Consider the following 25,653-nt stretch of genomic DNA (forward strand, 5'->3'; position numbering starts at 1 on the left):
GGAGGCCAAGAGAAACCCAGGCATCACTTGTGTTAGTTAATGTAGGTATCTTCATTTCTCACTGGCAATGAGACTAAAGAATACTTGAAAACAGAATTAAGATGGTAGTCAAGGGTGTTCTTTAAATTCTAGGCATGGCTCTCATGGATCTGCACATTTATTTCTTCCCCCTCTCTCAAATTTGAAATGTATTCAGAATCTCCCCCCACCTCCTCCACTCCCCACCCCCCTCCACTGCTCAAGAAAGAAAGAAAAGACAGACGTAAAGGTGTCGGACATTCTAGGAACAGGTCACAGGTGAGGAAGAAAAACTCAGTCTCTCAAAAGCCAAACTGGTCAAATATAGGATAATCAATGATATGATTCTACACATTAGTCATCCGTGTTGAAGTATTTAAGATAAACTTATTTATCAACTATCACCATAACAAAACATTTTTGAGTAAGAAAAAAAATAAGAGGAAGCGAATAGGTGTAAATTATGTAGTATGTTAGAGCACTGTTAAGTACTGCGGGGGGGGGGGGGGGGGGATAAAATAGTTGAAGAGAAAAAGAACCGAGAGGGGAAGACGGAGCAGTTTCACATAAAGTGATGAAGGCAGGCTTCATGCAGAAGGAACCATACAAGCAAGGCCTTGAAAACCTCAGTTACTCATCCTGGCAAGAGACCAGAGCTGGTGGTGTAAGACAGTAGATAAGGAAGCCGTGGGAAGGCTACCATGTAAAATCACATAGAGAAAAGGACACAATAAAAGCACAAGCCATCAGACACTCACCGGAACTCAGATTCCACAGGCAAGGATTCTGGCTTTTACATGACTACACTGAATTTGTTCTGCAGTTAGTTTCCCTTGCTACCCAAGAATCCTGGTCCTTTGAAAGTTTTTCAGACCACCACGGCAAATAAATGGAAACCAAAGTTACACTTGACACAGCAAAGAACAAGAAGGAACCTCAGAGCCTGTCCCCAAGCAGCCCTGAGGAGGCCAGAAGGAACGTCAAGGAGACCCGTAATAGGCGATAAAAATGTGGAGATGAGGTCATGTGTAATGTAAGTTCTTCCTGTGCATATGAAATTATACAAGCACTGTTATCTGTGAATAGTATGAATTTACTTCCTAAGAAGCTAGTAGACATATAGTATACACACATACTTCCAGCCCAAACACTCACACATATAAAATAAGAAAATAAGTCCACATTTTCAGATTGTTTCTACCACATTCTAAATAACATGGAGTCATTATAAAGAAGCAAATAAACCCCGAGGAATCTCAGCCCTCATAAACTACAGAGCCTAGCAAAGAAATTTCAATAATGTAAAATAATTATTGTAAAAGGGAAATCCGCTTCACAGCTGGATTGTGAATAGAGCCGGAAACAGAGCCCGCTCTAGAAGTCCTAGACTGTCTTACAAAAGAAGACCACTGAGGCAGCAGTTTCTAAGAACATGGAATTCTTTATACACCTCTTCAGGGTACCCCTCCAGTTTTCCACAGCTCAGGGTTTGAACACAGCAGGTGGGGCCCAACTGGAGGAAGCAAGCTTTTATGGTGGGTCTTTGAGGGTATACTATACCTGGCCACTAAGAGAAAGAGAGAGAGACAGAGAGACAGAGAGACAGACTGTCTGTTTTTAATTAATTATTTTCCATGAGTGTTTTTGTCTGAACACACGTATGTGTATCATGTGCATGCCTGGGACCCTCAGAAGCCAGAAGAGATTGCCAGGTCCTTGGAAGTGGAGCTACAGATGGTTATGAGCTGCCACATGAGTGTGGGGCCCGAACCCTAGTCTCCTCTGGAAGTGCAGCCATGTCACCAGACAGCTCATTTTTTTCTTTTCTTCCTGCTACATGGGTATGTGAAGATCCATCTGTCCTTCACCACAAACTCTCACACTCAGTCATTCTGTCAAACGCCTGGGACCATGACACTGTGTAGAAAGCATCTGAAATCATAAGCCAAACTAAAGAATGTCCCTCTTAAGTCATTCTGCAAGGTGTTTGGTGACAGCTAGGATAAAGTGACTACTAGCTTCACTAATAAACTTTTCAATTAATGCAAGTGAGACAACCCCCATGGGCAGGTCCACATGTCCGTCTCACAGGCGAGTCTTGATTGTGTCAAGTAGACAATTAGACTAACCATCACACCTATGAACAGCATTCATTTGGGGGAGGGGATGCTCAGAATCGAACATGGGACCTTACATATGCTGGCCAAGTACTACCACTGAGCTATATTCACAGTGTTGTATAAGACCCCTTTGCTCAGTCTGGCTGGCTGGTGCTCTCTCTCTCTTTCTCTGTCTGTCTGTCTCTCTCTCTCTCATTAAGCATTTGATTTCATTATTAAAATTTCATCTTTTAAGTTATAAAGGGTCAAACTGGCAAAGAGATAAAATCTGTGATTTGGGGTACATTACTTGGAATACCTTAAGGGTTGGGGACTTAGCTCAGTGGTAGAGTGCTTGCCTAGCAAGCGCTAAGGCCCTGGGTTCGATCCTCAACTATACATACACACACACAAAACAAAACAAAACAAAACAAAACAAAACAAACAAACAAAAAAAACCCATAGTTAAATATTAGCATTCAGAGTATTAAAAAAATAGATGAACATTTAAGCCATCGTAGTACCTGTGTTTTAGTGATTGTCCTTGGAGGAGCATTTTTGGGTAGAAATCATATCTGGGCAGTTCTGTACCCTAAACACCCAATGTTTTTATTGTGCTCTTGCCTAAACAAATGAGAAAATGATGGATCTTATGGCCTGTGCCAGGTTTTCTAGACTCTGCAGACCCAAGGGTACCACTGTATGCTGCCTTTTCCTGTTTGAAGGGCTGTGCACTTGATCAGATAAAAGACAATCCTTCATTTCACTGTTGTCCTACAGCAAGCGCCACAGCCAGACTGTCCCTGGTGACAAGCCACCATATTTTAAAAGCTACACCAACATGCACTTTTTAACAGGGAAAGTGGGCTGTGCATCTTTATTATTCTAAAAGGTTGCCTAGAAAGAGTTTTACATAGTTGTTAACTTTTAAACCCACCAGATTGTTCTGAAATTATAAATTACCAAACATTGCAGTTAATTCATGCTGTGATTTTTATTCACACTAACACTTTATTTGTTCACCATGCAGTTAATTACCTCAAATATTTAGTCATGGAAGCCTCTTTTAAAGTACATGGCATAATCTTAATAGCCGGGGGTGGGAGGTGGGGGGGTGGGGGGGTTGGGGGGGTGGGGAGGGGGTGCACACCTTTAATCCCAGCACTCAGGAGGCAGAGCCAGGCAGATCTTTGTGAGTACGAGGCCAGCCTGGTCTACAGAGCGGGATCCAGGAAAGGTGAAAGCTACACAGTGAAACCCTATCTCGAAAAACAAAACAAAACAAAAATTATAAGCATCCTCTTAAGTAAAAGTAGAAAATCAAGGATAATTCTGTGCCAGTCCCAGTATTACATTTTTAAAATGAAGTGTGTGAGCATGTGCGCGCACACACTCAGTGGCTCTATGGCACTATAAGATCTAGGCACATTTATACTACTAATTGGCAACATAATAAGACTCAAGGCACTGAGATAAACAGGCACCAACCTGTTCTAGAGTTTTGCATTCAAGTTCTCATTCTAAACTATATGACACTAGACACATTACTGCTCACAATTTCATCAGTCAAACAGAAGGCTAATAGTGTGTGCATGACCGTGGCACACAGCGCTCAATCTGAAGCCATTCTCATGGCGACCCAAAGTGCAAGCCAGGGAGGCCACATCTGGGCCCAGGTCCTGAAAGAGGGTTAAGCAGTTCCTCAGGCACATGTGGACAGGGTGCTTGCTCTCACGGCTGAAGTCTGAAACTGAAAGGAAGCTCTTGAGCAGGTATTTGTGTCTTATAAGTAACAGTTTAATCCATCACAACATAGGAAATAGCCCAGGAAATGCAGGAGACCCAGGCCAGGAGACAAGGAAGATGAGAACACTTTCAACTTGGATTGGGGGGGGGGGTGAAAAAGATGGCAATGATGTGAACGGTTTCTAGAGGTTGAAGAGAGAAACATATCAAATGCTGTGAAATCTCATCTAAGCTTTCTCTCTCAGTTGGTCACCAGGTCATACACACCTGTAACACCAGCATTAGAGAGACTGAGGTGGGAAGATTTTACTGTGGCCAGCCTCAGGTACTTGTGAGAACTTATCTCAATAAAAGACAGTAGGAAATGAGGTATCCTGGTGCTCACTACCTCAGTTAAGTGCCTCTGGACTGATGCTCCCCCTCTCCTCAGCCCCGCAATAACAAGACTTTGATGTAAATGGTGTGTCTTCAGAGTTCAAAGGCAGTTCTCTCTCTCATTATCTCCACGCTGTGCCTAGAGCAAGGGAGGTACAAGAGACTCAAGGCTGCATCACTAATGAGAAGTTAGTCCTCTGCAGTTTGCAAGGGAAGTTTAAAGACAATAGCTTATCAAAACAACAGACACTACTGTATTTTGGAACAGCCGGAACCACTTTTATTCTAATATCTCTATATTTTTTATAGATGCATACCAAATCAGGTATCCAGAGGCAAGGGCTCCTTTTCACAAATATAACCGGGAATTTTTTTTTTCCCTTCCTTTGCCCAGCACACTCACAACTTAGTTCCTGCAACTAAAAGAAAGGTGATATGTTGTTGATAAAGCCCAACTCTGTGGCTGGGCTTTAATCCAAATAGCAAGTTCCAGTCCAGCAAAAGCTATATAGTAAGATGTTGTCTCAACCCCCCACCCTGCTCTCTAGGAAGCAAAAAACCCTATGTATATTTAAAAAGAAAAGAAATCTAAGCATAGCATTTTCTGCTTAAAAATACAGAATCAAGTTCAAGCTCAGTGGCTTCTTCCCTGCCATCCCCAGCAGACAATGAATGGCCAAGACATCCTTTGCTCCACATGGTCACCTCAAGCAGCTCTTCATTGTCTCCTAAGCTAGAACGTGTTCTCTTCAGCTATGAAGCACCAGGGCCAAGAGTGCCAGGTCATTAATTCACAACCCTTACTTTCTGATTTCCCTCTTACTGAGGCAACACCATGCAATGCTAATGCAAATAATTTTAACTTAAGAAAGTATTACATTGCATTTAATTCACATAAATCCTTTCATCAATATGAAAATGTAAGTCAAATGGTTTATCTCATGTCCAATTGGCTAAAAATTTCTCAAATAAGAATACATGCTCATGGATTAGAGGTAATAATGAATAGAAATATTTTTAAACTAAAGTAATTCTTAGGAATTAGGAGATGAAAGGAAGTGATTGAGGTACCAAAGTTCTGATTACATATTTGTTCAGCTATTTGCCTCAAGGTGAAGACTTCTGTAGTCCAGGTACTAATATTTGATGTTACTCAGTTAATGTAGTGGCTAATATACTCCAAAGCTGAGTATATTAAGACATTCTATTTCAGGTTCCTTTCTATGTAACACACACACACACACACACACACACACACACACACACACACACACATTAGAAATAATACTGGAGGGGCTGCAGAGATAGCTCGTTACTTTAGAGCACATACGATTCTTCAGGAGGCCCCAGGCTTGACTGCAAACACCCACATCAAGTAGCTCACAACCACCTATAACTTGAGCTCAAGATGTCTCTGGCCTAGAACTCACATGCACATATACACACACAGGCTCCCACAGACATACACATATATGTACAATTAAAACTAATAAAAATGAAAAGAAAAAGAGCACACGGGAAAGTATTCAACTTAAAAACAAAATTACTTATATTTTGCCAACTTTGGTCAGTGAACCTTATGGTAGGGAACAATAGTTAATGCATATCTTAATCATATTCAGTGCTACCCACATGAGTGTGGGCACTGACTGGACTAGGAAGAAGAAAAGAAGAAAGAGAAGGAGGAAACAGAGAAGGAGGAAGAGGTAAAGATTGAAGGGACACACATGTGGGAATGGCGGGGATGAGTTGGAAGTGGACTGATTAAGATCTATTGTTGTGTGAAGTTATCAAAGAAATAGCTCTGTCAACGTAGAAGGATAATACTTAAACTGAAATAATTATATAAAAGTTATTTCAAATGTTAAGAATAGTATGCATAACAAAGACAAAATAGTTTACTCAAGAAACCAAAGGGCAAAGTTTGACATACAGAAACTAACTACATTATTGAAAATATTTCAAACTTCATAAAGCAAGTTCTAAATTTGAACATAAATACACAAATGTCTCTCTGGTATTTTTTTTTTTTTTTTGAGCTGAGGATCGAACCCAGGGCCCACTGAGCTAAATCCCCAACCCCTCTGGTAATTTTTTAAAGTCTAATATCCCACTATTTTTATTAAGCATATTCAAGAAGTAGACAGATTAAAAAGAATGAATGTCAGACACTCCAGTTTCGCATATAGCACACTAGATAATCCTTGCTAATCTGTATGTAAAGCTTAATTAGGAAATTAAGAACTCAGCAGCTTCTATAAATGGTCCAGATTTATTTACATTCATTTAGACAAAAAAACTTGGTGGTAGGGATATATTCCCTCCATAAAAAGTAATCACAGCATGAATGATAAAGCATGTCCTAATCAGTTTTATGGGACATTCCACTGGTGAACAGAAGCAATGAGATGCATTCTGCATGCTACCTGGAGCTCTTCTTTCCGGATGGGTTAGTTAGCAGTAAATACTTGAAATAAAGCTTTGACAGATGGAGATGCTACAGTCATGATAGGGGATAAATTATTTTCAATGGCAAGGACCTGTGGGGAAAGTGATGGGAGATGAGCAGGATGCAGGACACTTAAGGATGAAAAGCCTATGTCTTTGAGATTAAAACTTACTGTGATACTAAATGGTAATATCTGAGAATCTTGAGTAGCTAACACAGATACCCCTATTTTCTTGTTTCAAATAACAGTTGTTCTTTCATATAACGTTTGTTTTCAAGATGTGTTTAGCTAAACTAGTCTTACTTTTCTGATTTTAAGTGGGCCCTTCTTGACATCAGGATCACAGAAAGCATATGTATATAAAATGTCTTTAGACACTAATAAAATCGCATGCCTTTCTTCTGAACTTGCCTGTCTCTTTCCTGTCCTGAGGAGCAGCAGTCTAAAGTTGTAAAGTGTGGAATCTGAAAACACAAAATGAAGGCGGAGATACCATACCTTTCTCCCACTTTTACTTACCCAGGGTGTCTGCAAACCCAAACAGAGCCAGTGCCTTGAAGCAAAAGCAACTTCTGAGTCCTCATTATTGAAAGGTAACACATTATGAAAGAGCACATGCACAGTAAAATCCCTTACATTTCAGCTAGAAAGAGAGAAAGAAGAGGGAACCTTGGGTCCTACAATTTCCTTTGAGGTCACATCCCTAGTGACCTAACCTTTCACTAGGCTTCATCTCTAGAATTAGACTACCTGCCAATCCCACCATGTTAGGGATGAAGCCTTTAACATGTAGACCACTGTGGGGCATTCCATCAAACCTCAGCACATGACTAACTGTGCTCTAAAATTACTAGGAAGTTCTACAGTGGAGCCCTAACTTCTCTACTCTGTGTCCCCCTAGTACAAAGTATCATCCTCCTCTGCCATGCCTGGGTGTGACCATGTGAATCACATCATGGATTTACTCAGCATATCCATGCTGCATATGCAATCCCTCTATTAGTTATCAGGCAACCCTGCCAGTTACCTGACTGGTTTTGTTTAAGTCACCCTCATTTTACTTAATAGAAGCCCCCAAATAGTAGGGCATCCATACTGGTCGTATTATTACAGTACACTGCTGCAATTGGTCTTTTTTATTATTAGTTATAATTGTTAAGGTTAAGGTATTGCTGTGCCAAATTCACAAGTTAAAGCTTACCATTGGTGTGTATGTGTGTGTTATAGTATACTATATCACACACATTATATATATATATATATATATATATATATATATATATATAATACAGGTTCTGGCATCACTAGGGATCTCTGAAAGAGCCCCTTACAAACATGTGAGAACTAGTCTATTAAAAGGGAGCCCACCAGGACCTAGCGACATAGGAGAACAAAACTTAACCTTAACCTAGTACTCGGGTTGCTCTTTGGTAGGAGAAAGACAAAATCAATCCACTAACATAAAATACAGGTAAAACAATAGGAACTTGTGACCTGGAAGGGAGACAGAGCACAAACACAACTGTGGATGTGCTGAGACTAGAATTCTATAGAAGACCATTCTCCCTGGACCAGGAATACGTTCAGCATGTAGATGTTATGCTATCATAACATCTGATCAGGTATATAGTGAGGACATGCCACAGAAAAGAGAAGAAAACCTTAGGGAAAACTGAGAAGACAGATGAAGGAAAGCAAACTGGTGATGGAAGATAAAGGAAGCAGGCAGGAGGAAAAGGAAAAAGTGCTGAGAATGTGAAGAAGTGGTCTAAACATCTAAAGATGCTAGGAGCCTCAGAGTCAAAGGGAAGAGTCAAAAAGAATCAACGGCATGCAGTTATGGTGAAGCAAGTGGTTTAAGAACTCTTAACGGGGCAGGGCAGCAGTCTGTTATACAGGGAGTTAGGGGATGCATGAGAGAGGAAGAGGACAGCACCACAGCCCATGACAACTGAGAATCCAGGGGAAAAGGAAAAGGAAAGAGACTAGAATCTACAGGGACAGAAGATGGTGGAAAATGTCTTCCAAGGATGTCCACAACCTATTCTCTACCTGTGCATACACTACTTTACATGTAGTGAATTTGGGATGTGATTAATGATGGGAGCCACCTTGGACTGTACAAGTAGATGCAATGTAAACACAAGAGTCCACATAAGAGTGATTAGCTATGCTACCAGCCTTAAAGGAAGAAGAACAGGACCATGAACCAAGGAACCCAGGTGGTCTCTTGAGGCTGGAAAAGGCAATGGAAAGTAGATTCTTCCCCTAGAGATTCCAGAAGGTACACAACCCAGCAGACCATTTGTAACTTCTGTTCTCAATAATGATAATAACATTATATTGTTTCACGTTACAATATTTACAGCAATATGTTATAGCAGCTACCGGAGGCTCATAAGTTTCGGTTGGTTACACAAGAAAAGCCTGAAAATGTATTCTAAAAAGGATGTAAGAGAAGAAACTTGGAAAACTAAGGAGAAAAATGACACAAATTTATTCTTATATCCCACAAGCCCCCTCTGTGATATATATAAAGTATATTGATCTAAGTAGTTAAGACCTGTCTGAATGTAGAACTAAAGCAAGGAAATGGGATATAGAGCTCAGGCCTAAGAATTAACCTTGGAACTCTTTCAGGGAAAATAGGAAGAAAAGGCCAAGCTAGACCTGACAAACATAAGTTATCAACAGAGGAGGATACATTACTATACAGTTTGCTGAGTGCATGCTTGGTGCCGTTGTGATTGTAATTCTTCGCTGTCAACTGGACTGAGTTTGGAATCGCCTAGGAGACACACCATTGGGAGTGTCTGTGAGGGTGTTCCAAGGAGATTGAACAGAGGAGGGAAGCCTCACCCTGACTATGAATGGAACCACACAGACTAAATAAAAAAGGTAAAAGAGAAAAGCTGCCGAACTTCAGCATTCTCCGCAGCTACAGGCACCCACCGACAACTCTGACTGCCTTCCCTGCTGCCACGGACAGTGTTCTCTTCAAACTTAGGCCCAGATAAATCCTTCTTGTCCTAATTTGTTTCTGTCAGGTTTTGGTGGCAGCAATGAGAAAGTAACCTCAGCAACCATGTTCAAATACTTGCACATTTTTTTTCTCCTAAAATGCTGTGAGATAGAAATAATCAACAACTTGGGCATGGGAAAATGCTGACTTCCAGGATTCAGATTCCAATCTACTGACTCTAAGCACTACACTGAGAAACCTGGAAGCCAACATGGTAACCAAGTGGCCAGGGTTAACCTTCCCAGCAATACAACACACTGGCACCACACAGCCCTCGATCTGAAGACTGTGATATGTGTCCTGCAAAGCACTTGCCCATGACGAGCGACATACTGTCTCTGCATTCTTCATCTCTAAGCACCACCTTACTCAAATTACAAGGAACTAAAGAGCAAATTGAGGGGTATTCTGCAAGCAACCACAACCTCAATCTTAAAAACCTTAAGCAGTACTATTCAAAGTGACCTCAAAGATGGCAACTCTTACAGACTGAGAGAGGAAAAAGAGTCACAGAAAATGTAGTGTGGGACCCTAGACTGAATCCTACACACACACACACACACACACACACACACACACACACACAAACATGCACACAACCAAATTAAAAATTATTACAGTCAGGTGAGCTTGTAATACAGTACACGTTTTAGTTAACAGTACTACACTGATTTCTTTTTAAGTTTTCATTATTGTACTATATCTCAAAATACAAATTAAAACAAAAAATCTAGCACTGAACTATATGGCTTCTTTTAGGGCAAGTCACTTGTCTGTGGATCTAGCACTACAGTCAATTCAGGATTGATTTACACAGCTTGGAATCCTAGGTTCATGTTCTGACTTGTCTGGTAAGTACGGTTTGAACTGGCTGGATCCCCAGTTCTCATTATTAACCTAGTGCCTTCATGCTGAGTCTCAGCCTCCTGCCTGGTACTTAGCAAACAAATCTAACACACTCAATGGCTTGCGGGTTACCATGAGATGAATGTATACATGAGCATGAGGAAAAAACTTCCATGTGAAGAGCACAGAATCAATTAGACAAGCCAGCATAATCTCTGAGCATATTCTGAAGACAAATAATCATTACGGCTTCCTCCCACACTTGCAAATATATTTTCAGAAAATACATAAAGAATCTCAACATCAAGCAGCACATTTAAAACATAAAAAAAAAAAAATGAATGGATAACCATAAGTATACTAGAAGCAATTTTTCATGAATTAGTGTAAGTCCTAAAAGTAAAGCTCTCCTAAAACTCATTCTTTAAAAAGTAAGCAGAAGCATGTATGAATGGACATATGTTCTGACTCTCAAGTCTGACTAGAAGCTGTGAAATCAGCCAGAACATGATTACAGCCAATCACTCAGAGCACACAGTGCAGAACACACCCTGGGTTCTGAGAGGGATCCTATCACTTACACTTCAAACTCTCAAACCCAAAGTCAAGGATAGGGAAAGAATTCCAAAAGTTCTGTTTAAAGCAAATTTCTTTTCCAAATGCAGACATGTGTTTTCCTATAAATTTGCTAAGTATTGCTTTTCAGGTGCATTCTTTAATGAACTGCTCATCTTTATGACAAATATATATTGGTGGAGTTTGGGTTGTTTTTTTTTTTTAATTACTTTGCTAAATTTTGCCTGTAGTCTAATTTCAAAGCATAACTATGAAAAATCAATATTTATAAAGAGAAACACATTGTGCAGTTTGGGCTTCTAGGTTTCAGAAGCATCAGCTTCTTCACTGACTCCATCCTAACACAGTGCCTGGTACATGACAGTATTTATTGAATTAACAACCAAGTAACAATGTACTGGACATTAACACATGTACTAATGCAAAATGAATCACGAAGCAAGAGACTTTTCAATTAGAAGGTTATACTAGCGTGTATATGAAAACAGCAGCTAAATTATCGCCAAGAAAACACTACCCTTCTCACGCTCTAATTGAATCCAACACTTCTTAGGCACAGATATTATCATCCTCATTTAATAAATAAGGAAGATGGGCCAAGTGTGGTTGAATCATATAATTAGTAAGGAGTAGAGCCAAATAGCCCAACAAAATAGTGTGCGGTGGTGTTTTCAGATGCGTACAAGAGAGCTGAGAGTAAAGAAAGGGAGACAACAGGATGTGTTTATTAGGAAAACTGTAGTTCATGCCTCTCTTTAAAAGACTTTTCCATTAAAAAGGGTTTTGAAGAAAACCACAATGGGTAACCCTCTCCTTCCTTCTCTCCACACAGACACGCTCACACACGCATCTTTCTAAGAAATGTAAAACAATGTTATCCATATACGCCGTGGATCAAAACTTAATCAAGCGGACAAGGGGGGCTACAGTCCAGGCTCTCGCTCCAGAAATGGTCCATCTGCAAGGGTGGCATCCCCTGGACCTGGCCGACTCCTCCCAAGCCAAGGGAAGAGGCGACGCCCCGGCCCGGCCCAGGGGCGCGGTCGTCCCCATCCCTCTGGGCAGCCGGCCCACGCCCCAGCCTACCTGACAGGCTCTCGCCACCGCTTGAACAAGTTGCAGCAGTTTGCCATCAGACTGAACATCCCAGGTCTCTCCTCCCGCCACCTCCCATCCGAGCCACGGGGCGGGGAAGGGCCCCGAGCTCCCCGGCCCGGCTCAGGGACCCCACGTCGCCAGGCTCCCCTAGGGTAGACCGGCCAGGAGGACAGGCCGGAAGGGCGGTGACCGGGACCGATCCCAGGGTCCGGCTCCGAACCGCGTCGGCCAGCCGCCCTGGGACAGCCCGAACACAGGCTCAGGAGCAGAGGCGCGGCGGCGTTAGCGGGACTCCAGAGAAAACCCCCGCGTCGACGTGCTGACGTTCCGCAGCTCGGAAGGCCCGCCCCCCCCGGAACCGCCCACAACGCGCTTCTCCAATCAGAGGCTGACGACCTACGTTCCGGGCTTCTGAGCGGCTGAAGACTGCCTTGCTCCCCGCCCCCTGTCAAAGGGCGGAAAGAGGAAGTGGGCGTGGTCTAGAGAACGCGGGAGGAGCTCACGGAAGAGAGCTCTGGTAACTAGGCAACCGGAGCGTCCGTAGATAAATCCAGGGTTCCTGGAGAGATCTCACACAAGCCCTGACTACACCCAAGCGAAATCCCTTGCCTGCCGACCTTTTTGTTTCTCATTCATGTCCGGTAACTCAGACGAGATCCAAAGATCTCTGATCGTCCTCTTGTTGTTGTTTTGTTTTGTTTTGTTTTGTTGTGCAGTAGGGATGGTGATCCTCTGGGGCTCAGGCCAACTCAGGCTGAAGAACTCCAGGAACAATACACTGAGGCAATTATAAACTAAAGACACACGGGGGAAACTCGTTTGCTAAGTTGTCTCAGCAGTTAAAATGGGAATGCTGTTTTAACATGATGTGTATCGCTGTTATGTTAAAAAAAAAAATGTGAACAGTAATTATATCTCTTGTAAGAAGGGGTTACAATTACAAGAGCAACATGTCCTTGTTGTAGAATGTGCAAACAGAGAAGGAACAAGATGAAAATATTGTGCACTTGCCACTCAAAAATAAGGAGTGATGATAATTTAATGTATGTTTTTTGGGACTTTTTAACTATCTAAAATCATGGCTATTTGCTTTTTGAATTTTGAGATTGTGAATATGCTGACTCTTTTGCAATGCTTTATATTTAAAGAGGTACTTAATGTATGTATTTCTAATATATTTATTGAGGAAAAATGACAAATACCTTTTCAAAAATGCATGCAATAATATGTACAAAGCCATGTTTATCTATTCAACTTCTAAAAGATAGATGATAAAGACATTTCTGGGCTGGAGAGATGGCTCAGAGGTTAAAAGCACCAATTGCTCTTCAAGAGGTCTTGAGTTCAATTCCCAGCACCCATATGGTGGCTCACAACCATCTGTAATAAGATCTGGCAGCCTCTGTGTACATAATAAATAAATAATTAAAAAAATGTTTTTTAAAAAAGACATTTCAAATCATAGAAGAAGTAAAGAACACTGGGAATTCACAGTATGCTAGAGAAAATGATCGTGTAGGACTGAGACAGATTGGGGTTTTTATTGTAGTTGTTTTCTAAGTCATGAGCTTGCTGACTCTGAACCTCTGTAGCCCTTCTATAAAATGAGAATGAAAAACCACCAGTTCACAAGGTTACTGAGATGGTGAGAGAGATATAGTTCAATCCAATTTCTGATAGATAATTGCAGGTTGGGCACCAGGATGTGGCCCTTGAGTCTTCTCCATACCCTGGTGTGGAGACTTCTGAGTTTCTACCAATTGAGCTTGATTTTGACATACCCATCTGAATAGGGCTGGATAAACTTTCTTATTCCCCTTATTGAAGATCTTGGGCTTCACTAGAGGCCTGAGGGGAGCCCTGATGCCAGGGAAGAGATGGTGAGCAGTGTGGGGGAAGAAGCAGCTCTTTGTATCTCTTAACACACTTAATGCAATTAATGCTTCTAAAATTCTTTCCCATCTCGTCTTATGCTTTCACAGTTGTATACTATCCTGCTTCTCTTCTCTCCCTGACAATTCGTCCTTTGTCTTCCTTTGTTTTCTAAGAGCTAACCTTAACTTTCTGCTTCCCTTTTAAAAAACATAATTAGAAAATGTAATTGTCCCTCTGTGCATGAAGAAGCTTGCAATGTGCACATTCCTTTAGCATTTCAGGAACCATATTTGATACTACTTGATGTTAGATCCATTCATACCTTCCTCAGTTCTGATAGGGTTTTCTACTGCCAACAGCTAGTCAATCATTTAGTAAACTAGACTCTCGATTTTCCAATGCCTTAAGTGGTTTGATGGACAGGAGATACACTAATCACTTCTAGTTCCTTTATTTATAAGCACACAAGGAAGCTATTCTTACCTTATAGAATCAAGCATACCAAGTAACTTCCTGTGTCCCAGTTGAATGTGAGTAGAATGTCAACCTTCCATGAAAGTACATAACAGGCAGAGCCATGGTCCATTCTCCCTTTCTTTGTGAATAGTTGTAAGAGTCTATGTTAGCATGTTAGGCTAACATATGGTGAACCTCTGCCTGGAAAGTTATGCAGATTCTGATTTCCTGTGACCAAATCACTGTAGTTTTATGGCTAATTTACCACATGAGTGCACAAAACAGTCTTGTTGCTATCATCCTAAATAAGACCCTTAGGCAGGGTGTGGTGGTGAATCCCCTTAATCTCAGCACCCAGGAAGCAGAGACGGGCTGATCTCTATGAATCTGAGATCAGCCCAGTGTACATAAAGAGTTCCAGGCCCTTCAAGGGTGCATAGTGAGATCTTATCAATAAAAAGGAAAAAAAAGAAAAAAAAAGCCTGGTGGTGAGGCTATTATACCCTGTAGATGAATCTCTAAATGGTTTTATTAAATAAAAAACATGGAGCCAGATATAGGGATTAAAGCTGAGAGAGATCAGAGAATCTGCTAACCTTACCTCACCAACTCGGCAGCTTCTAAATGCGAGTCAACCCACGCCTATAAGCCTTGCTGTTCTGCCATCTGATTTGCTCTCTCTGTCCAGCTACATCACTTCCTCTTCCTGCCCAGCTCTGTCACTTCCTGTCTGTCTATACAGATCTCCAGATGCCCATAGTTAACTGGTGTTGGAATTTAAAGTGTGTGCCACCACACCTGGCTGTTTCCAGTGTTACCTTGAACTCACAGAGCTCCAGATAGATTCGTGCCTGCCAGGTGATAGGATTAAAGGTCTGTGCTGCCATTGCCTGACTTCTTTGTTTACTCATAATGGCTGTTCCTATTCCTCTGATCTCTAGGCAAGCTTTATTTATTAATGCACAAATAAAATATCACAATAGCCTAGTGGTAAAGCAGTTCTCTAATATGTGTGAGTCACAGAGTTCAATCTTTAATACTGCTAACAATCAAGCAACCAAAACTACAACCAAAAAGCCAGATTCACTTCATGTTCACCCTTCATACTGCCATAGATATTCCTTGGCTCAAACTGTTCATTGGAATGTCTATGAACTAGTCAGTGTTCTAAACATAGCTGTAAATCAAACATCAAAAAAAAAAAAAAATCCTGTCCTCATAAATTATAGTTTTCAGAAAAAATAGTACATAGAAAGCATGATTAATGAATGCATTAGTTGTTTTATTAGTAAAAAACGATACAGAAACCCTGTATAATTTGATATGGAAACAGGATTCGATTAGGAGTTAAAGTTTGGATAAGTTTTGTTTGTGTATAAGGAAGTATACCTAAATCAAATTTCAGCTGTAAAATATTAGCCAAAGTTAATAAATAAATACTTGCAGCTGAAACCAGATCTCAATACTGAATGAAAGCTGGAGGGAACTTACAAGTTTAAAACCCACATATTTTATCCGTGGATGTATTCTCCAATGTCCTTATTAAGCATTCCAGATAGAATTTCAAGTTTGGCATTACAGTCAAGAAACCAGGTGTTGTGCATTTACACTGGCACTGCAATGGAGTTCTGAAACTAAAAAGTCAATCCCTTTCAAGCAAAGAAACTGGAGAAGGTTGGTTTTTTCTTTCTTTTCTTTTACTTTTTCCATTTCCTTGAATTGCCTCTATTTCTTTAACATGCCATTCTCGGGCTCTCTCTGTTGTTGTCTGAATTGGAGAGGATACTTTATGGAATGCTGTTGATTTTTAATGCAGGAACGTTTCCCTCTGAGAGAAATTTTGGGATCTCAAAGTTGACAATGTCCTTGAAAATTGTCCTCACCTATTGAAGAGATTGCCAAATGGAGCTTTTCACTGAAGCCCCGTGCCATACGTGCATTTACATACTAAATATTAAAATAGTACGCAAAGCTTCTTTTAATATAATCCAAACAGTTCTAAGAGATTAGATTTATATTCATGAGAATAAAGTGGTAAATACATAGATCTGATGGAGTCAAAGAATCCAAAAAGGAGAAAGGTTTTCTAAAGGGAGGGGTCACAGACATGCTGGATGGTTCTTATTCTATTAAACTGAAGGGATTAGATATGACATAGCAACATGTACTACTTTGACGTATATATGTATGTCTATTTCAGTTAAACAGTTTTCCTTGAATGTATGGACAGGAGCCCTACCATCTTCATAGCCATGGCCGTGTTGGCCTGCAGTTCCAGTGGACCTGTGGAAAGACAAAGGGCTCATGACAGAAGCCAGAGAAAGACATGGGATGCTGGGTGTCTAGGGGCCTGGGTTTCACCCTCCCAGAATCGGGTGGCAGGTGTTGAACTGAGGACCCTGAAGCTGTGGGTGATGAAGCTCATCCGTGGTCTCAAATCAAGTTTTGTGTTCAATGACTGCTGCTGACATTAGAGACATTTTAAACCCAAAGCAAATCAAAATCCGGCGGAAGTCGCAAACTTTTTAGTGAGCTACCTCCAATAAAGTATGAGTTCTGTGATTTGAAAAGGAAATTGTGTTAGTCAGTTTCTGTCCTAATGAGAAAAACAACATCAAAATAACCCAAGGATCAATGTAAATGGAGAAAATGCCTATTTTGTCTCATGATTTTAGAGGTTCTATAACATAAATGGCACAATTGTGATGGCATAATGCATCATGGTAACGTTTGGACTGGAAGAAAGAAGCTAAAAAGGCTGCTTGCCTTATGGTTACGGGTTACTTGGTTACTTTTCTCTAAGGAAAGTGGAGAGAGTGAGAGGGACACATCCCCAGAATGACATCCCATTAGGCCGAGTATTGTAGAATATTATTTTAAGGTGTGTAATTCTTGTTTATGTTGCATTTGTTTAACTCTGTGAAGCTGTGTTGCAGTGCCTGTCTAACATACCTGATGGTCTAATAAAGAACTGAACAGCCAATAGCAAGGCAGGAGAAAGGACAGGTGGGGCTGGCAGGCAGAGCGAATATATAGAAGGAGAAATCTGGGAGGAGAAAGAAGAAAAGAGACAGAGGAGTAAAAAAAAAGAAGAAGAAGTGGGGCTGGAGAGATGGCTCAGGGGTTAAGAGCACTTGCTGCTCTTCCAGAGATCCTGAGTTCAATTCCTAGCAATCACATGGTGGCTCACAACCATCTGTAATGAGATCTGGTGCCCTCTTCTGTCATGCAGGGACACATGCAGGCAGAACACTGTATATAGAAAATAAATAAAAGTCTCTTAAAAAACAAGAAAAGAACAAAAGAAGTAGTAGCCAGAGAAGGAGGAGGGCTCCAGGGGCCAGCCACCCAGGTGCACAACGGGGGCCATGGAGTAAGATAAGATTTACATGAGAAGAGAACAGGAAAAGCCCAGAGGCAAAAGGTAGATGGGATAAAGAAAGTTAAGAAAAGCTGGCTAGAAACAAGCCAACTTAAGGCTGGGCATTCATAAGAAATAATAAGCCTCCGTGTGTGATTTATTTGGGAGCTGGGTGGTGGGTCCCCAGAAAGACCAAAGAGAAAAACAACAACAACAAGTCAAGTCCTAATGTTTCTACCACCACAGGCTGGTGACAAAGTCTTATCACAGGAGCTTTTGAGATACAACTGAGATAATTGAGACTGGAGCTTCAGGGGCTGGAGAGCGCAGTGGTTGAGCACTTACTGCTCTCCCATTCACATCCTGTTTCAGAACCCTCTGAACCTGCAGTTCCAGGAGGACCCGATGCCCTCTGCTGGCTTCTGCAGGCACAGGGTGCACAGCCACAGGCAAAGTTCATACACATTACATATTTTTAAAAGTAATGTTTTAAAAAAGATCCAAGCTACAACAGAAATTTACACCTATCAAGGAATTTTTGATTAGTAAAACTTCTATCACACCAGAAAGAGCAAGTCCCAGAGATGAGTTTTGCTGTCCCCAAGACAATAAGGCAACCCCCTTTTGACCATACATTTCTACTCCTTGTCTTTCCTTGAGCTGTTTTCTCCCCAACTCAACCCCCTTTGCTGGAAGCCTCGAGCTCTATTTCCACACCTTAAGTTGTTATATGTCTCAGTCATCTGGCCGCCTCCTTAAATCTCATCATTTTATGGAATTCTCCTGCATATACATGGGATTAAATATTATTTTCTCCTGTTAGTCTCTCATTCATTAATTTAATTCTTTTGTTTGTTTGTTTGTTTGTTTTAGTTTTTCAAGACAGGGTTTCTCTGTGTAGCTTTGGAGCCTTTCCTGGAACTCACTCTGTAGCCCAGGCTGGCCTCGAACTCACAGAGACCTGCCTGCCTCTGCCTCCTGAGTGCTGGGATTACAGGCGTGCGCCACCACCGCCCGGCTAATTTAATCCTTAAACAAGGCACAGAACACAGATTGGCATGGTTTAAGAGTTTCCCTCCTTCCCCCTACTGAATGAATGGAGATTCCCTAAGCCACTCCTTTATTAGAGAAATTGACTCCAATATTCATTATCTTTCACTCAGCTGGATCACAAAATCATTAAGAAAAAGAAAGAAAAAAGAACTAGGTATGGGAATAATCCTTAAAATATGATTCTGCTTAGTAAGTTTCATTCACACACCTAGAGGGAAAAAAAAAATCGATGTTTCATTTGGGCAGAAAATGAGCAATAATACATATGCACTGAGTCCTACTATTTGACATGGCCATATTGCTTCATAGAACAACTATTGAAACTCCCAGATCAACACTATGAAAAACCTGTTATCTCTGTATTACAGATCATATGACCAGGGCTAAAAAGGGTAAGCGCTTTTCTTAAAAGTTATACAACAGTGGTCAGACCAAGAACTCTGCTTTGACCCCAGGAAGTTTAGTTTCGAGTGGCAACCTAAAGCCTGATTCACAGGCATATGCATAACCAAACCGGAATGGTAATACATTAATACCCAAACAAGCTGTTTGGAGGAGACACAACATAGGCGATCAAAACATTCCATTTTCTTTTCCTCCCATTATGTCTGTTCCGCATAGTCTTCTTCCTAAAGTCCACTTTGGCTTCTGAGTTCAGGTTGACATCCTGACATCCTCCTGGCTGACACAGTCTCTGGATGAGGAGAGAAGGAAAAGGGAGAGAAGCGGGAGGGAGAGAAGGGAGAGGGAGAGAAAAAGGAGGAAAGGAGAAAGGGAGGGAGAGAAGGGAGAGAGAGGGAGAGGGAGGAAGAGGAGAGGGAGAGAGGGAGAGAGGGAGGGAGAGAGAGAGAGAGAGAGAGAGAGAGAGAGAGAGAGAGAGAGAGAGAGAGGTGTCTTTTTTTTTTCACCATTGGAAAACTTGACTTTCTAGAGAAAAGAAGTAAAAGCAGAACTTGGGAAAGTGACAAAGGACCTCTGATAAGCTTTCCTAGGCCTCCGACCTCACTCTCTGAGCCTTCCCCCCTCCCCACCCCACCCCTAGCTGCGAAAAGCTTCCAGGAAATGTCCCAGTCATCGCTTCCCCTCCCGGGCTGGGGGCTGGGAGCGGGCGGTCCCCTCCGCCCCGGGCTGCTCCGCCCGCGCTCGCTCGGGCTGGGCCACAGCAGAGCTGGGAGAGCTGAGCCCCGGCTCGCACCTACGCGCCGGCTCGGTCTCCCCCTGCACCAGCCGTGACCCCCGGCCACCCGCTCAGCAATGAGGGTCCTGAGTGTGCGCTGTCGGGTGCTGCTGGCGTGCCTCGTCTTGGTCCTGCCAGCCTCGGCGACAAACTGTAAGTAATCCGTACCTCTCTCGGCTTCTCCCTGCCCTGCGCGCCCCGGCTGGTAGGATTTTCCTCTAGGCTGCTTGCTGCCTCCTAAGTTTCCAGTTAATTCCCTCGTGGCTCAGAGCGTAGCAGCAGCCTGGGTCTAGAGGGCACTGTAAAAGGTGGGACAAGATCAAAGCTTGCCTTGCTTTGAGAGTCATTGTCCACGGGACTTGATGCAAGAACCTGGGTGACACTGAGTGTCCAAGGAATTTGGATGAGCATGATCCTAAACATTGCTAGGAAAGCTAAGTCAACCCCGTTGACCCCCCCCCCCCCCCCCCCCTTTTGCAAAAGAGTGCCCCAGCCTGCACCCTCTCCTGCAGCTACCTTAACTTTTGCAATTTCTGGACTTTGAACTTGATTGGCTTGTCGCACATTGACAAACTGTGTGAGGATTACCGAGGTTTGACATATCATTCTCTAACCCTATTATAAGAAGTGGCTGTTGGATATTATCTTGTCCCGAGGATCATTTTTGTACTGAGGATATTGACTGCTACCGCTCCTAGGTCGTGGTACGAATTCATTGCACCTTACTTTTGTGTTTCTTGATCTTTTCTCTTCCCCTTCCCAGATTCCCTGCAGCACATCACAGGGTTTTCTCTTAGAAATATATAATGAACAGCAGGGCTTTGGTACATTTTAATTGTCAATTAAATTGTTTTCAAAAGCTTAAATATGTTCATAATTAACAGTGCGTTCTTTTGCTCTGTTGTAGTCCCAGAAACTGGCATGGGAGCAGTAACTGAAAAACAAATACCATTTAGGCTACCAAGGGCACCAAAGAAACTTTTCAAAGATGGTAACTAAGTAGAGTTTGCTAGAATTCCAAGTTTTTATTAATTCGTAAGGAAGAGAGCCAGATATCTTTAAAATTATAACGAACTTAAAGATCAGAATGTAACTTGCACATTTTATATTGAAGATAAACAAGTTACAATTATAAAACGTCAACAATCAAACTCCTAGACCAAAGCTGCATGTGACTGGATGCCTGCACATGATCGGTCTTGTTCACTGGGACAATCAAATGTTTTCAGATAGCAGCAGGGCGGTGGTAGCCCATGCCTTTAATCCTAGCAAAGTCAGAGGCAAGGAGATCTGTGCATTCAAGGACAGCCTGGTCTACAGAGTGAGTTCCAGGACTACTGGGGCCACACAGAGAAACCCTGTCTTAGAAAAAAAAAAAAAAAAAAAAAAAAAAAAGTAAATAAATAAAATAAAACAAAATTCAGATAGCTGGTGTTTGGGAAAAGAACAGGAGACAACCGTGGCTGGCCACACAGAGAATAGATAAGTTCATTCGACAGGGACATCACAGAAAGAATATTTGAACCTTTGATGGCACAATCTTTCTGGATTTTACCTGGATTCTCTGGTTTATTGATGAAGACATAGACACTGTGACCTGTGACTCCTCCCTAAGATTTTGGTTTTTGTTTTGGTGTCCTGTTTGTCATAGAGTTTCATTGTGGCACTGAGAATTAAATCCAGGGCTTTGGGCATGCTAGGCCAGATACCCAAATGCCCAAGCTCCAGAAGACTGGAAATTTGAGCTGTAATTCAAATTTTAAATACCTTATGTATAATCATTTGTATGGTTCTCTAGAAACATTGCTATAATAAGGGAAACTTTTACAGATAACAATTATTTTTTGAGAGGGGGCTTAGAACAAAAACCAGTGCCCTGCTCTGTAGTTCTGACTTGCACTTAGCCTACATTAACCTTCTTGACCTTCAAGTGATGGGATTACTTGTGTGTGCCACCATGCCTGACTTTCAAGCTCTTTCGTTTTAACAATAAAGCAAGGATTCAGTTACCAACTGACTTTGCAAATGTATGTGCATGAATAAAAACCACAAAAATATAAAAGTAAGAAATATACACACAAAAACTTTGTATTTAAAATTGACATCGTAGACATGTCTTACTCCTCACTCATGAGAGCTTGCGGTGAAAAGGGAAGAGGAGGATATCTATTTTGGGTAGGCTAATTTGGCCTTATCCAGACTTCCCTTTTGGGTGGATGCAGTGTACTCAGCACATTATTGACCCATTATTTCTATGTGTTTTTGTGCTCTGCGCCGTCCTCTGCTAACTCTCCCCCTTTGCCATGAATTTATTTTTGTCTTTCCTTGAATTTTCTTTACTTCAAAACCCATACTCCTACACTGACGGAGTGATTTTCTCAAGGTTAGTTTATATTCGGGGTTTGTGCTGCAAGAGTTAGTTTCCGATATAGCCACGGTGACAATAAGATCCGTGGTATATTCTTCTAACATGAGCTCTATGCCAGCAAGCACAGAGGTACACTTCACATGGACATTTGCTGTTCAGTGAAGTTTTATGTCTTCTTTGTATCTTGAGTGAACTACTTAAATATGTAAGCTTTAATAATGTGAGAAGTCTATTTGTATACATTAAATATTAAGTGCATTGTGAGATGGGCATAACCTTTGAGGCCCAGGAGCAGAATGGTATACTTCAGATCAAAAATAAACTGGTATTCATACACACACACACACACACACACACACACACACACACACACATACATATACACATATGCATACATATAAATGTGTGTGTGCATTCTTTATCTGAGAGTAGCAATAATGAATCCTGTGCACTAAAGGAAGGCAGGAATGTCCTAGCCAGCCCAATTTAGTCATTTTAGATTTTAGCCAGGTTTAGTCATTCTGACAAAATATATGAAACAACCAACTAAAAGGAAAGGAAGGGTTTATTTTGACTCATGGTTTTTGAGGTTGGCATTCATGGGTACTTAGGGAGGCATGAGTTGAGGCAGAACAGTATGGCAATAGATGTAGCATCAAGAAAACAAAAAGAAAGCTCATTTTTATGATGCAGCCCCTCTCCCCAAACCTACGAAGCTGTGAATTCAACGCCTTGGGCAAATGCTTTCATGGTCGAGTGACCTTTCAAAGGCCCATTTCAGATTGATGCTTCCTTAGAAACCAAGTGCTCAATGAATGAGCTTTTGTAGGGCATTTAACATCCATAGTATAACCGTGTCCCTGGGCCTCAAGGACTCAAGCCAGTCTCACAAGGCAGAAGGCATCAGACCACACTAGTCTATCTTTGTGAGTCTTTGTGTCTTACCAGTTCCATCAGGGAGCAAATGCCAAAGTCCCCAAGTTTTTTTCAGAGACTCATGGCAAAGTCTTAGATATGAACTTTACAATTCAAGAAGAACAAGTTGCATCCATTCAATATGCAGGTGTACATGGGAAACCCTCCTACTCCCAAGGAGAAGACTTGGAAAACAGTGAGGCAGAATTGAACCAAGGCTGAAAGCTTGAAGGGCAAACACTGAGTGCTATAGTGACATGTCTGCCATCCAAGGCACATGATGTTATAATATGAGCCCTGAAGGCCACCCCCACAGCTATACTGACTTCAGATCTTCTGGTCCTCCTCTTAGGCAGGCTGTGCTTGCTATCGGCAGCTTCCTTTGGTGGGTGTGCCATGTCACTGGCATCTCTGCTGTCCTGATGCCACCAGCATTGTTTTGACTTTACTTTTACAGTTTCAGGACCTGCAAGATCTGCTTATAAAACTGTAGACACATTTCTAATCAGTCTTATTAAATAAGAAACACAGAGCCAAATACAGTGGTGAAAGTCGTAGAAATCAGAGTGATAGCCACCAACTAACCTTAGCTCATCATGTCTCTGTAACTTCGAAAGAGAGCCTCTTCCTGTCTAACCTGCACCTTTATTGCCTTCCTGTTCTGCCTTCTCATTGGCTCTTAACCCAGCCACCTCCCTTCCTCATCACTGCCTGTCTATACAGACCTCTAGGTCTCTATGGTTGGTACTGGAATTAAAGGTGGGTGTCACCACACTTGGCTGTGTCCTTGAACACACAGAGACTCTGCCTGCCATGGGATAGGATTAAGGACATGTGTTACCACCACCTGACTTTTGTTTATGGCTGGCTATGACCTCTGATCTCCAGGCAAACTTTATTTAATAATATACAAATAAAATATCACCACACAAAACCTCAACCATGCTACAAGCTGCCCACCTTTCTAGATTTTCTTTTGAAATCTCAATGGCACGTTTGCATTCCATATCTAAAAAAAAAAAAGCAGTACCATGTAGAAGATATCAAGTTCTGCTAATAGCAAGATCAGTAGCCACCACAGCCCCTTTGCACCACGACTACAGTGGATTCTTCAGTTATTTCACGACTAAAGATGGAGTGAAGTACGGAGGAAATAATTTCTTAGTTGTGGAACCAGAACACCCAGGGATGGTCTTCTCAAATGAAAGGTTTACACTTACCCACCTTTGAGCCCATGAAGAGTGGATATTCCAGATTCATGAGATCACCTCAAGGCATCATCTTCCCAACTGTGCAGGTACAAAATGTTTGGATTCTTTTTAGTGATGCTAAATCCCACAGGCATCAGCCTACCTCTACAGGCTTTTCTTTGGTGGTCAAACAGCTAATTTCTCAAGTCTTTCCTCTGATTTGATCTCTGATTTGCCATCATGACACATTTTTTAAAATCATTCTTGCCCTTGGGAAATTCTTCCAGTGTTTTTTTGTTTTGTTTTGTTTTTGTTTTTTTTTCTGTAAGAGCAATTCTACACTGACTGACTCTATGCCTCCCTACCTGTGGGTGATGCACCAATTCACTCCAGAGGAGTTTGCTCCTCTTAACCCTGACTCATATGTTGCAAAAAACACTCTTTTACCTTATTCTCTATTATGACTTCAGTACAATACTTTTTTTTGACTCTCAGAAGTAGTAAAGAACATCCAATGACTATCCATTATTCCTACTTTTTAATAAGGTAGAAAGGAGAGTAGGTTCTCTCTCTCTCTCTCTCTCTCTCTCTCTCTCTCTCTCTCTCTCTCTCTCTCTGTTTCTCTCTGTCTCACTTTTGGTTTTTCAAGACAGGGTTTCTCTATATAGCCCTGGCTGTCCTGGAACTCACTTTGGAGACCAGGCTGGCCTTGAACTCACAGAGATCCGCCTGCCTCTGCCTCCCGAGTGCTGGGATTACAGGCGTGCGCTGCCGCCGCCACCACCCGGCCGAGAGTAGGTTCTCTTGTGAAGGCATTCCTTCTACATCTCCAAATTTCTGGTGGAATAAAACCTAGTCATAGAAAAACAAAGCAAAAATTTAAGAGCAAATCCCTGTGTGGGTTTTCCAGGCTCATCATAACAAAAGTGCCTCAAGTTACATGACTGAAACAGAAGTTTTTATAGCCACAAGAATCTGGAGTCTATGTCTAAAATCAAGCCAACAGCATAGTTTCTTGCTTCTGCAAG

At 41.7% G+C, this 25,653-nt stretch overlaps 2 protein-coding genes and 1 non-coding gene across 3 annotated transcripts in view; 1 reads left to right on the forward strand and 2 right to left on the reverse strand.

The window, feature by feature from the left end:
• Window positions 1–12,548, reverse strand: part of Arl13b (ADP ribosylation factor like GTPase 13B) — a 60,359-nt gene extending 47,811 nt beyond the window's left edge. The window contains exon 1 of the mRNA XM_036203800.1: window positions 12,219–12,548. Coding sequence (XP_036059693.1) covers window positions 12,219–12,277 — 59 coding nt within the window. The 5' untranslated portion in view covers window positions 12,278–12,548. The remainder of the gene's footprint in view (window positions 1–12,218) is intronic.
• A 4,351-nt stretch (window positions 12,549–16,899) lies between these two features.
• Window positions 16,900–16,991, reverse strand: LOC118594386. Its single transcript, XR_004946374.1, has one exon. It is a non-coding gene; the product is annotated as a small nucleolar RNA ACA64 (small nucleolar RNA).
• A 3,132-nt stretch (window positions 16,992–20,123) lies between these two features.
• Pros1 (protein S) overlaps window positions 20,124–25,653 on the forward strand; it is a 72,037-nt gene continuing 66,507 nt past the window's right edge. The window contains exon 1 of the mRNA XM_036203637.1: window positions 20,124–20,305. Within this exon, the coding sequence (XP_036059530.1) occupies window positions 20,230–20,305 (76 nt within the window). The 5' untranslated portion in view covers window positions 20,124–20,229. The remainder of the gene's footprint in view (window positions 20,306–25,653) is intronic.

Source organism: Onychomys torridus, chromosome 12 (assembly GCF_903995425.1).
Source record: "Onychomys torridus chromosome 12, mOncTor1.1, whole genome shotgun sequence".
Taxonomy (NCBI): Eukaryota; Metazoa; Chordata; class Mammalia; order Rodentia; family Cricetidae; genus Onychomys; species Onychomys torridus.